The 13,872-nt window shown below is 40.6% G+C and overlaps 1 protein-coding gene across 9 annotated transcripts in view; it reads right to left on the reverse strand.

The window, feature by feature from the left end:
- The window catches only part of MAST2 (microtubule associated serine/threonine kinase 2), a 178,369-nt gene that overhangs the window by 154,789 nt on the left and 9,708 nt on the right, over nt 1-13,872 (reverse strand). For all 9 annotated transcript variants that reach the window (XM_058178904.1, XM_058178902.1, XM_058178898.1 and 6 more), the window contains exons 2-3: nt 10,675-10,822; nt 6,734-6,876 (exon numbers count right to left, since the gene is read on the reverse strand). In XM_058178904.1, the coding sequence (XP_058034887.1) occupies nt 6,734-6,876; nt 10,675-10,822 (291 nt within the window). The remainder of the gene's footprint in view (nt 1-6,733; nt 6,877-10,674; nt 10,823-13,872) is intronic.

Raw genomic sequence — 13,872 nt, forward strand, 5'->3', positions numbered from 1 at the left:
TTCCCATCTCCGCTCTATTCTATATTTATTTATTTATTTATTTATTATTTACATTTCTATACCGCCCTTCTCCGAAGACTCAGGGCGGTTTACAGCCAAGTTAAAAAGACATATACAAAAATTAAAACACAATATTTGAAATTTAAAAATCTGAAACCATAAGGCCGAATATTAAAATAACAAGAAATAAAAACACTCAATTAAAAACTACTCTTAGGCCAACCCTGCTCGTTGAAACAAAAAAGTCTTGAGCTCGCGCTTAAAGGCCCGGAGGTCGGGAAGAAGGCGTAGCCCCAGAGGCAGTTCGTTCCATAGGGTAGGTGCCCCAACAGAGAAGGCTCTTCCCCTGGGGGCCGCCAGCCGACATTGTTTAGCTGACGGCACCCCGAGGAGACCCTCCCTGTGGGAGCGCACAGGTCGATGGGAGGCTATTGGCGGCAGTAGGCGGTCCCCTAAGTAACCTGGTCCTATGCCATGGAGCGCTTTAAAGATGATCACCAACACCTTGAATTGCACGCAGAAGACCACCAGCAACAGTGCAGCTTGCGTAGGAGAGGTGTTATATGGAAGCTCCGAGACGCTCCCTCTATCCCCCGCGCAGCCGCATTCTGTACCAGTTGAAGTCTCCCGGTGCTCTTCAAGGGGAGCCCCATGTAGAGAGCATTGCAGTAATCCAGGCGGGAGGTAACGAGGGCATGAGTGACCGTGCATAACGAATCCTGGTCCAGGAAGGGACGCAGTTGGCGGATCAGGCGAACCTGATAAAAAGCTCCCCTGGCAACGGCCGTCAAGTGTTCTTCCAACGACAGCCGTGCATCCAGGAGAACGCCTAAGCTGCGAACCAACTCCCTGGGGGCCAGTGACTCGCCCCCCAAAGTCAGTGACGGAACAAGCTGACTGTACCAGGACGCCGGCATCCACAGCCACTCCGTCTTGGATGGGTTGAGTCGAAGTCTGTTCGTCCCCATCCAGACCCGAACAGTTTCAAGGCACCGGGACATCACATCGACGGCTTCATTGGGGTGATCCGGGGTGGAAATGTACAGTTGAGTGTCATCAGCGTACAGCTGGCAACTCACCCCAAAACCACGGATGATCTCCCCCAACGGTTTCATATAGATGTTGAACAGGAGGGGCGAGAGAACCGACCTGTCGTGTCCCACTCCTCCGCTGACGGCTGGGTCCGGGAAATCCGAATCAGGCGTGCCTCTGCAGCTCTGCCCAAAGTCCTAGCAAAGTCCTCAGAGCAGGCAGGAGACCAGTAAGTGACTTCAGCAAGATAAGTTTGACTTTTGCCTGACTCAGAGACTGCCAGAAAGTAGATCCTTTATATAGGCCATGGGGTGTGGCTCCATGACTCAGCACTCATTAAGGCCTGCCCCTCCCTTCCCTCTGTAGCCTCCGCCTCTCCAATCTTCTGATGTGAGGGTCACACCAATCAGCTGTTGGTAATAAACCCTCCTCAGGCTCACCTGCTGTGGAGGAGGGGGAGGGGTCTAGCTGCTCCGTTTGCCTGGGCATGGAGTCAGGGCTGGGGCAGGGAGATTCTCCTTCTGCAGTTTGTGTGGGCATGGAGCCAGGACTGGGACCGGGAGGCATACATTCCTCAGTGTGCGGGAGCAGGTAAGAAGGCCCCGGCTGCTCTGAGGGCGGGCAAGACACAACACGACCCCTGCGGCACCCCACATGTGAGGTGCCTCGTGGTCGATCTCTGCCCCCCCGCCAACACTGTCTGCAAGCGGTCGGAGAGATAAGAGGAGAACCACCAAAAAACAGTGCCCCCCACTCCCAGGCTCCCCAACCGCTGCAGTAAGATACCATGGTCGATGGTATCAAAAGCCGCTGACAGATCAAGTAGGACCAGGATAGAGGAACAACCCCTATCCCGGGCCCTCCAGAGATCATCAACCAACGCGACCAAAGCCGTCTCCGTGCTGTACCCAGGCCGGAAGCCGGACTGGCACGGGTCTAGATAAACAGTTTCATCCAGGTACCGAGGGAGCTGATGTGCCACAACACTCTCAACAACCTTCGCCACAAAACGAAGGTTAGAGACCGGACGGTAGTTCGATAAAACAGCTGGATCCAGGGAAGACTTCTTGAGGAGGGGTCTCACCACCGCCTCTTTCAAGGCTGTAGGGAAGATACCCTCCTTCAAAGAAGCGTTAACAATTCTCTGAAGCCAGCCTCGTGTAACCTCCTGTGTGGCCAGTACCAACCAGGAGGGACACGGGTCCAATAAACATGTGGTAGCATTCAGCCCTCTCAGTATCCTGTCCATGTCCTTGGGAGTCACAGAATCGAATTCCCCCCAAATAATATTCTCAAGAGCTGCCTCCGCCGTCCCACCCGAATCCACCCAATCAGCATTCAGCCCGTCCCGGATCTGAGCGATTTTATCGTACAGATACATTCCAAACTCCTCAGTACGTCCTTGCAAGGGGTCCTCCCGAGCTCCCTGGAAAAGCAGAGAGCGGGTCACCCTAAACAAGGCGGCTGGGCGGTTATCTGCCGATGCGATAAGGGCGGAAAAGTATTCCCGCTTTGCCGTCCCTATCGCCACTAAGTAGGCCTGAACGTAAGACCGTACTAGTGTTCGGTCAGATTCGGAACGGCTGGCCCTCCAGTTGCTCTCTAGGCGTCTTTTCCGGCGCTTCATCTCTCTCAGCTCCTCAGAGAACCAAGGAGCTGGTCGAGAACGGCGCCGGGTCAGAGGCCACAAAAGCACGACCTGATCCAAAGCCCCCGCCACCGCCATTTCCCAGGCAGCGACAAGTTCTTCGGTCGAGCCGTGAGCCAGATCCTCGGGAAACGGCCCAAGCTCCGTCAGGAACCTCTCCGGGTCCATCAGGCGCCTGGGACGGAACCAGCGCATTGGTTCCGTCTCCCTGCGGTGTGGGTTTGCGGTTCAAAAGTCGAGACAAAGAAGCGAATGATCTGACCATGACAGGGGTGTAATAACCAAATCCCCCAATTCCAGATCATTCAGCCACTGTCCCGAGACAAAAATCAAGTCCAGCATGTTTCCTCCAATGTGAGTGGGACCATTCGTTAACTATATGCCCCACTATCTTAGCTATTTCTTAAATTTAATGTATTTATTGTTACTGTTTTAATCTTTTATAATACAGTTTTATTGGATTGCAAGCTGTTCAGAATCATGTGACAATGAGATGGGTGGCAAATAATTTTAGTAAATAAATTAATTACTGGCTTAAAAAAAACAGAATGATCATTAAAGTTCAGCTGGAGTCTGACAGCACCTTTTCCACCTAACAAATTTAATTTAAACGCATAAACTTTCAGGAACAGCAACATCTCATGAAGTGTACAACCAGACTCCTAATTTTTTGGGGGCTACTAAAGGTTGTCCTCGACTTACAATTCATTTAGTGATTTTCTAAGTCATAACGGCACTGAAAAAACTGATTTACGACCATTTTTCACGCTTATATCCGTTGCACCACCTTCATGGTCATATGATCAAAATTCAAATGTTTGACAACTGGCTCATATTTATGATGTTTGCAGTGTCCCGGGGTCATGTAATCCCCCTTTTGCAAATTTCTAACAAGCAAAGAAAACTGGGGAATCCAGATTCACTTAACCATGTGACTAACAACTGCAGTGATTCACTTAACAACTGTGGCAAGAAAGGTCATAAAATGGGACAAAACAAAATGTCTCACTTAGCCACAGAAATGCTGGGATCAATTGTGGTCATAAGTATTGACTAATGTGGTTTTCCTCCAACATCAGCTATTACAAGATCAGCCTATTTTTAAAATTCTTTTAAGTATTCTTCTGGTTTTTTGAAAGATGTATGTGGTCCAGTAGATGGCACCACTAGCATGACGTTCATACCATGTGTAAAAAGAATTGCAGTCTCCATACCTTAAAGATGTATCTTAAAACATTTTGCAATATGTACATGCACAAAATTAATAGATATGCATCATATCTGCCTTGAACAGATAAAGATTGTGACACTTTACAATTTTCCTAAGCACACATATGTTCACTTAGATGTGCCATTTGTCTTCGGAGAGCTTTAATCTAATAAGTGGATAGCAGAATACAGGCTTTTTGTAATACAAATTTGACAAGTTTAAGATGTCACAAAAACAATGTAATGCAGTTTAGGGTTTAGATTTGTATTGGAGGCCCAGGTCTTCACTTTGATTTGATAATTTAAGCTAGTCACCGTCTCTTAGCTTAACCTATCACAATCAAACTCCCATGTAAGTCCCAGAAAAAAACGAGGTATGTTTTTTACACAGCCACAATTATTCATAAACATTTAAAGATGATTTTGGAGTTTTAAAATCAATGGGATTCTACAATTAACAGATCAAACAAAAGAAAATTCATGCTCTATTTTCAGTTTTATAATTCAATATCTTGTTTTAGTCAAATAAGTTGTATCATCTTAAACAATTCAACTAAAAATCATGAAGAATTCAGCCTTCACTGAGATGTGCATTATTAAATTGGATGGACACATTCAGTACACTAAAAGGAAATTCTTCAGTAAACTGAAAAAGTAAACTAAAGAATTTGTATTTTTCTGAACCAGAGAGAATATATTAAACAACAATAACAATATATTAAACAAAATTGGGAAAATCTCACAATAATTTTAATACCTTTTGAAGTTTATAGGGGCTATAATGAGATTAGGTATCCCAAACTGAGGAATTCATTATGACTATATGCCAAATATTTTTATTTCCCCATAATTATAGGTTGGAAATCAGAAGGCCTCCATTACAGGTACTTTTTAACATACGACTACAACTAGGACCAGAATCTCAGTCATTTAGTGAAGCAGATTTTAAACGAGATGCTCATGTGACTAAGTCACTCAGCAAACACAATCCCAACTCTTCCAATTGTGATCACTGAAACTGTGAGGGTTATTAAGTTGACGAAGAGAAAGAACTGCCTGTACTCCTTCGACAGCCATTCTTTCACTTTGTCCACTTAACAACCTACGTAGTTACTAATAATTTGCAGGACATTAAATAACCTGCAGGGCATTTGACAACCTGCAGGAAAGCAAGCAGCTTCCCATGCATGGAAGGGAATTCCTGCACTGGGCTGGAGAAACCAAGCTCAGATCTGAAGATCCCAGCTTTGTTTCTACAGCCCATTGAGGATTCCACCATCACAAGGAGGTGGAAGGGAGGGAAATCCTTTGTAAGGTGACAATAGCTTGCAATCTTCCCTGCTGACCAGGGAGCAGAGAAAATTGCAAATGGCGATCAATGAGCATGGGGTGCTGGCTAACAGGTTGCCAAGCACTCAGATCATGATTACATGACCCAGAGGTAGTGCCACGTCTTACAAGAACCAGAAGAGCTTTACTGATCATAAAGCACCCTTTCCAAGCATTCAAAATTTCAAATGGTTAAACAACTGCTCGTAAACTGAGAACTCCTTTTATGAATGACAAACAAGCTCAGTTCTCCAAAGCCTTAGGTAAATAAGCATAAGTGTACACATATCAGGAAGGGGACTAATTCACATATAAAGGCCAAAGTACAGACACTGTTCTTTTTACCTCATAAGATCAACAACTAAAACTCTCAGTTGCCAAACAGTTTAATCCAAGTTGGAAGTCCAAGGTAATTTTTTTAAAATATTTCAGGAAAAAGTAGGAATGGTACTCATTGTGACTAATAAAATACAGTTATCCTCCAAACAATCTGGAACTGAACACACTCAAAACCGTAGAAATGGTGGTAGACTTTAGGAAAAACCCTTCCATACTTCCACCTCTCACAATACTTGACAACACAGTATCAACAGTAGAAACCTTCAAATTTCTGGGTTCTATCATATCGCAAGATCTCAAATGGACAGCTAACATCAAAAACATCATTAAAAAAGGACAACAAAGAATGTTCTTTCTGCGCCAACTCAGTAAGCTCAAACTGCCCAAGGAGCTGCTGATCCAATTCTACAGAGGAATTATTGAGTCTGTCATTTGCACCTCTATAACTGTCTGGTTCGGTTCTGCAACCCAACAAGAAAAACACAGACTTCAGAGGATAATTAGAACTGCAGAAAAAATAATTGCTACCAACTGCCTTCCATTGAGGACCTGTATACTGCACGAATCAAGAAGAGGGCTGTGAAAATATTTGCAGATCCCTCGCATCCTGGACATAAACTGTTTCAACTCCTACCCTCAAAACGACGCTATAGAGCACTGCACACCAGAACAACTAGACACAAGAACAGTTTTTTCCCGAAGGCCATCACTCTGCTAAACAAATAATTCCCTCAACACTGTCAGACTATTTACTGAATCTGCACTACTATTAATCGTTTCATAGCTCCCATCACCAATCTCTTTCCACTTATGACTGTATGACTATAACTTGTTGCTGGCAATCCTTATGATTTATATTGATATATTGATCATCAATTGTGTTGTAAATGTTGTACCTTGATGAACGTATCTTTTCTTTTATGTACACTGAGAGCATATGCACCAAGACAAATTCCTTGTATGTCCAATCACACTTGGCCAATAAAATTCTATTCTATTCTATTCTATTCTTTTGTCCTTTTTTTTTTACAAATATATACTAAAATATGAAGAATAACTTCAAAATCAAAACATTATAAATCACTGGAATAATTAGAAAAATCTATAGAGAAACTATGGCCTTTTTTCTATATAACCTGCTTTAATAAAATTGTAAAAAAAAACATTGAAACATACCAAACCAGCTGTAAGTGATGGAGCAGACTGTCCTAATGATTGATTTCTCATGCGGACCAGATTTGATGATTCCCCAGATGGCTGTCCTAATGTATGTGCCACTCCACTGTGCATACTTGTGGATAATGGAAGTAGCTGCTTTCCTTTAAGGAAAAAAATCTGTTTTAGTTGTTCATTCATAAATTTGCAACAGTTCAATTATAGAATACAATAAATGAGCTTAAAGGAACAATTTTAACACAAACGTCTTAAATTACATTGGCCCTGGATAAGAATTTTTACAAAAAGAGCTCTTGATCGCATATATTTAAAAGATGCAGCCAAGGTGTCATGCCCACATCGGAGCCTGAATCAGCGGAGGAGGATGAGCCAGAGCCGGAGCCGACGGAGATCTAGGGGGCAGCTTCATTGGCTTGGGGGAAATGTGGGGAGGAGCAGGACGAGGCAGCCCAGGGCCCCTCAGGATTGGGATGGCTTGTTAGTAGGGAGGAACAGGGGCAGGATGATCAAGGAAGGGCAAGCAGTGGAAATGAGGAGCAATGGGAGGGGGCGTGGCCAGCATTGTGGCGGGATGGCATGGATCCCGGTGCTCCGGGAAAACGCCAATATCTCAGCCGATTTGGGGATCCTTTATGGATCATAGCTGTTCTGTAGAGACAGCGAAGAATGGAGGCACCAGCCGGTGTAAACAGGGAAGTTGCAGGTTTCCTGGAGAACCAGCATTAGCCTCCCACCCAGCAGTGAAGGAAGACAGCCATTAGGAGCTGTCAAAAGCCGGGGCGACCACGCAAAAGAAATGAGCAGGAGCGGTTATTGAACGGAGTGTTGTTACCGGGTGAGTGATTGGCCAACTCACAGGTAAGAAGAAAATTTTTTAAAGCTTAAAAGAAGTTCCAACTTGAAATTAGCAGCTAATTGGTGCGTGGAAATTTAAAGTGAAGGAAAACAAAAAGCAAAGAGAAATTTTAAGATTAAAGCCCTAAAAGAAATAACTTTCCATCTGGATTTAAAATTGGACCTGGAAGAAAAATAATAAAAGGAAAAGAAAATTGAGGAAAAACATCTTTTACTAACAAAAGGACTTAATTGAGGAAGAGGATGTAATTATCTTTGTGGATTATCAAGTGACATTTTGTTGCCAGGGATTTGTGAATTGGAGAGAGGCATCTGCTGGAGAAAACAAAATATCGCATTGCTTAGACTATCATGGGAATCAACTGAAGGAGTGTTTGTTTAAACAGCTGCAGTGACTTCAAAAAAGGAGTGGGAAGAACAGAAGATTTAAATTGAAATGGTTTAAAGAAATATCTGAAATGGACATTATTTGGAAAGAAAAAAGAGACATTATATGGACTTGAATCTGAACTATATATAAGTTAAAATAATAAATTTAAAAATCCTTTCTCCTTAAATTGAGAATATGAAAAGTTGGGAGGACGAGTATGAGGAATTAAGGGAGATGCTTCAAATGGTACAAGAATCATTTAAGGGAAATAAAGAAGCAGAGAAGTGTCTAAAAAGTAAAAAAGAAAGGATGAAGAAATTATGAGGGAGAAGCAAGAGGAACAAGAATACAATGCTGAAAAGGAAATAATTGAAGATAAAAACATAAATTACTATACTGGGATTGACAGTGATAGAATGGAAATGGATAGGGGGAAGCATATTTCAAAAAAGAGAAAAGAAAGAAACAGGCAAAGATTGAGGGGGGAAATTAAAAGAGTAAAAAAATAGATGATTACACTGGAATTGACAGTAACAGACTAAGAATACATAGGGGAAAATATTTCTCAAAAAAGAAGAGAAGAGGAGGAAATGGGGAAAGATTGAGGGGGGAAATCAAAAAAATAAAAATTAGAGAAAGGAGATAGAAAGGAAGATATAAGAAAGAGAAAAAGAAGAAGATAAGAGAATGGGAGAAAGGGAGGAAAATATTAAAAAATGGAATTTTGGAGAGATCGAAAGAAAATAGTTCAAAGGGGAAGAAAAATGAATAGCAGAAAAGAAATTAAAATAGTTGTAGAAATTTTATGTAAGAAGTAAATTAGAAGAAATATATAGATTATTGTAAAAGAGAAGTAAGAAAGGATGAAATGAAGTGTATGTAAGAAGCAAAAAAGAAGAAATATGCTGTTTAATATAAAATGGATGAAATGTGAAAGATATAATGGGATATATGTTTTACTGTCTGAGGATGCATGAAACTGGAGAGAATTATAATGGATGGTAAAGAAATATATTTTAAATATAGAAAAGAATAAAGAAATTAACTGAAATCAAGATATAAAACTGTAAAAAAGGAAGAAGTATACTGTTTAAGAAAAATAGTCCATCAGATGAAATGTGAAAGATAGAATGGTTTATAGATGAAAACAATTGAAAGTGAGAGGTAAAATGGAACAAAATAGAAACATTAGTAAATAATGTATCCTAATGAAAGAGAAAAATAATTATTGAACTGAGAACAAGAGGTGGAAGGTTGTATTAATTAAAAGGCTGTAAGGTAAAAATGGAATAAGAGGAAAGCCAATGTTAATAATTAAAACATGAGGGGGATACTGAGAAATATACTCAATAAATGGGAAAATGGGGTTGTCTGGACACTATAGTTAAAAATATTGAAATGAAAATTATTACAGCAATAGAGAGAGATAAAAAGGAGAGAGATGGAAGAAAAGGAGAAGGAGAGAGAGGGAAAGAAGAAAGGGGAAAGGTAGAAAGGGAGGGTAATAAGAGTAGGAGAGAAGGTCAGATAGGGAGGAAGGATGTAGGAGGGGGAGAAAGGAAGGGGAAGTAGAGAAGGAGTAAGAGAGGACAGAAGAAAGTAGGAAGGATAAAAGAAGGAAGGGAGAGGAATGAGAAAGAGAAGAAAGATTGGTGTAAAACGGAAAAAATGAAATGGATGAAAGACAACCCTGAACGTGTTTGAATATATCAGGATAAAAATTGAATTAGCTAAAAAATAATAAAAGAGAATATATACTAGTAAAAATGGAGAAATTAGAACTTGAGGTCAAAAGAAGATGTGGTTTATATAAATGAGCATGGAAATATTAAGACATGATTAAAATATGGAAAAAGAATATTTTGGCAGAAATTTTAACTAAGTAAAATGTATTTGAACATGTTAACTTGTATAAGATATGATATGGCCAATACGCTGTTCATAAACTGGGGGGGGATAAAAAACCAATAAAAAATTGTTTTAAAAAAAAAGAAATGAGGAGCAATGGAGGGGACCCTCCTGAAAGACAGCAACAGTACAGGCTGACCCAATGACTCCGGAGAACGTCCCGCCCCTCTTCACAAGGCACACCTGGGGACTGAGATTTAAGGAGACGCTGTGGGGAGGGGCATTTGTCAGGAACAAATGCTGAATTTGTAGGGTTTTGTGCGCCCTTGCAGACATTTGGAGTTTTCAGGACTGCTTACATCTTTCTTGCTTCGTGGACACATTGTTTGTTCCTTGCTTCAGGGACTCATAGTTTGTTCCTTGCTTTGCGGACTCATTTCCCTATTCCTTTGCTTTGCTGGACTGCGCGCAGCCAAAGGCTGCTTTGTGTGTGTGTGCTCTGGGACTTGCCAAGAACGTGAGTGCGTTTGGGGAAAATTTGGAGCATTAAAGGGGAATTTGAACCCTCAGCTGGCTGTGTGGCCTTCGTGTCTTGTCCAGGGTCATCATACAAGGTATCAACAAATCTTTATTTGTGATATGAAATAGATTGTGTATATCTGCAAATGGTTTAATCATGCAATATTATATTGCTACTATATTTGTAATTTGATATGAGCTGAATAAAACAATTTTAATTCTATCATTGTTCTTACAGATTTTAAGCATATAATTTTAAGTTATAATTCTTAATTTCATAGTTTCTACATCTTTACTTTACACTGGTCAAAGTTTAAAACCAAGTTATTATATAATTGCACTAAATTACCTGATAAAGAGCTGGCTAAACTACCTCTTCGTAGCTTGCAGTCATCCTGGCTCAGTTGTCGCTGGAGTTTACTTTTTCCAGTAGATGAAAAGATGTCAGGATTGCTGAATTTTCGGCAGCGCAAAGGAATGGATTCTGTTACAACATCCTAGAAAAAAAAGCAAAAAAATAGAATAAGCTTACTCTACAAAAGTCCATGAGGACTTACACTGTTTGGATTCCCTAATAGAAATAGATAAGAAATGTATTAACACAAAACTATTTTAGTAATTTAAGTGCAGCTATTGTATTAAATGAAAAATGTTGCCATTCTTAAGTTCCATCTTACTGTCATGCAAAAGAGAATTAATATACATTACATAAGGCATCCATTAAAAGTATTGGAAATTTCAAATGGTGTAAAATATACCAATTAGGCTATTAACTAGTACATAATATTGGGACTTCATTACACTCAAGTTAATCTTACACTGGTTCTCAATATTTTTCTAGGCACTTCAAATGTGTTGCTTTTGACCCTTAAATTTCTTGGAATTTTAATTGTTATTAGATTTTAGCTGATTATAAGTTAGACTTGCGTTATCCCATACTGTAGGAAGTCCAGATGGATATCGTGGTCAAAGGTATCAAAGGACACTGAAAAATCCTGAAACATTAAGAGTAATGCGCTTCATCCCAGGTTCTATATAGGTCTTGTGACAGCACAGTTTCTGTGTCTTACTCTGATTTGAATCCTGAGTGAAAAGGGTTAAGAAAATCCCCTTCCTGGAATCAGTTCTGGTGGGAAATGGCAAACTGATGTTCCATGGACCATGGGTGACATTACAGTTGAAAGGCAGCTGGATATAGGATTCAGACTGATGAAAATTCTCTCCAGATGAAGATGAGATTTTGAGATTACCCATAGGCACTCCAGACAGTTGTTTCAGGTGAGTTGATGGCAGAAACATACAGTTGTTTATGATCAACTGAGAGTCACAGGACTCCATCGTGCTCTCAACCATTAATGTAGCCTTTTTTGGGGACTCAAGCTTCAGTCAAATCTCATCTGCTTACCCACTTTGGAATTTACTTTTTTTCTTACTATTTATTAAGACAGAAAATCTTCAAATCACAAGTTTGACTTCCACTGCATGGGGCCCCTTCAATCCATTTAAAAAGGAAGAAATTTATATGACTATAGTTTTGTAAGAGTTTTATATTATTATATAGCATAAGGGTAATTATTCAAAGTCAATGGGAAAGCTACCGTAAGGTCGCAAAGAGTGATCACAACCATGGAACACGGTGACTGCACAGAGGGACTCACCTAATGATGGCAATTGGGACCGCTGCAACTTCCATCATGGCAGGGTCATATGATATTGCACTTTACAACTATGTTGCTTAGCGCAGATTTGCCAGTCCCAATTACCATCTTTGAGCGAGGACTATCTGTAAAGCCAGATCTAGGGACAATCTCGTCAACTAAAGATATACCACTGACTCTTTCAGGTGGCTGTCATCACCTCCCTCTCCCAATGTTATGTTGATAATCTATCCAGTATACTGTGCAATTCTTCAGAATTCACAAGATTAAAGGAATTCCAGTTCATACTGCAAAATTTTATTTCTGATAACTGTTCAGATTCCAGCTATGCAGCGTCCTGATTGCAGCAAATATAGCTACTAAGGCACTGATACAATAAGGGTGGAGGAGTATGAATAATTTGCTCTCTGAACACCACTGCATAGGTTTGAACATGAGCTGTTTCACAGGTTCTGTCAAGTTCTTATTCAGTCTTCTATTACCTCTGCTCTAAGAGCCTCTTCTACTGCTTTATCTCCCACAGTTCTTCACTAAACCATTGAACCCCAAGAATCTGAAGAAAGGAAGAGGATATCTGGGAATGATTTTCTCAACAGTTTGGCAAATCAACTCACCAGGCATTCAATATATTGAGGATTTTCTCAAGTGTCGGGATTCATAAAATGAGGCAGAGTTTCTAATAATACTCAGTGATTTGAAACAATAACTAAACTCAAGTAAATCAGGAAATAATTCAACCATATCCAAAGACCTCATACAACACAGCCCTACAGATCATGTACCAGCTGTTCTGGGACAAAGACCAGCTACATATATAAATCACCTGCATGAGTCAGAGCTGAAACTACCCTCAGAAAACCCAGCTGAATGGAGGTTTCCCCAGAGATTCTGCCCCTCATAAACTGAAAATAAAAGTACTCCAGCATAAAAGCCAAGTTTTTCCAATCCAAGTCTGCAATAAAATCCAGGAACCTATGAAGAGAATCTGTCATGCAGCAAGGCAGAAAAACACAAGGAAAATCCTTAATTTGTTCTTGCAACCATCACATATGTGCACTTAAAGCCTATTACCTTCAAGTTATCACCAAGAATTATCCCCACTTCTCCCCTACCTAGGAACTGCACTAGTATAGGACCCAGAAGAGTAAATTCTTATAGGATGACATAGATATTCTCTGGCAATCTGATTTTGGTAAAATAATTCAGATCCAAGTATTTTCCAGAGCAAAGCTGTGGACAAATGTAGTTTATTATGGAAAGGACTACCACTTATCATCAGAAACCTGAGACTGAAACTTCAATCAAATCAATCACCAAGATCTAGATTGAGGAGACAAATGGTAACTAATATCAAATTACTAACCATCCTTTCTCTGGAATGACTTTCGGTCTTCGTCATCATCATCTGAGTTCATAATTCCTAAGGACTCTTGGTCCTTGATACACAAGAAGCAATATACAATAAAAGTTATATAAACAAGAGGTCTACACATTAATCAAAACACAGAATAAATTAATAAAACTAAGATGGACTCTAGGCCAAAATGTCATCTGGAAAAGTTCTGTTTTAAGCAGTTTCTGGAAGGAAATCAGGCTGGGATCCAATGAGATATCCACTAGAAAACCATTCTAGAGATCTGGCACAGCCATTAAAAATCAGCACTACTGAACCTCCCTCCTCTCCCCAATCTCCCTAAAGTTGGACACCACTGTTAGTTTCTCCTAGGAAGCCTAATTGGCCAGTCCCAATTCTGATGAGAGAATAAGACCCTGCAGATGACTAGGTGACTAGCCATATTAGGGTTTTAAAGGTTAATATAAGCATTTTGCAAAGGAGTGGCCATCAGGCAGATCTCTCCTGCCCTGCCCTCCACCAACTGGAACTACCC

The sequence above is a fragment of the Ahaetulla prasina genome, chromosome 3 (assembly GCF_028640845.1).
Source record: "Ahaetulla prasina isolate Xishuangbanna chromosome 3, ASM2864084v1, whole genome shotgun sequence".
Lineage (NCBI taxonomy): Eukaryota > Metazoa > Chordata > Lepidosauria > Squamata > Colubridae > Ahaetulla > Ahaetulla prasina.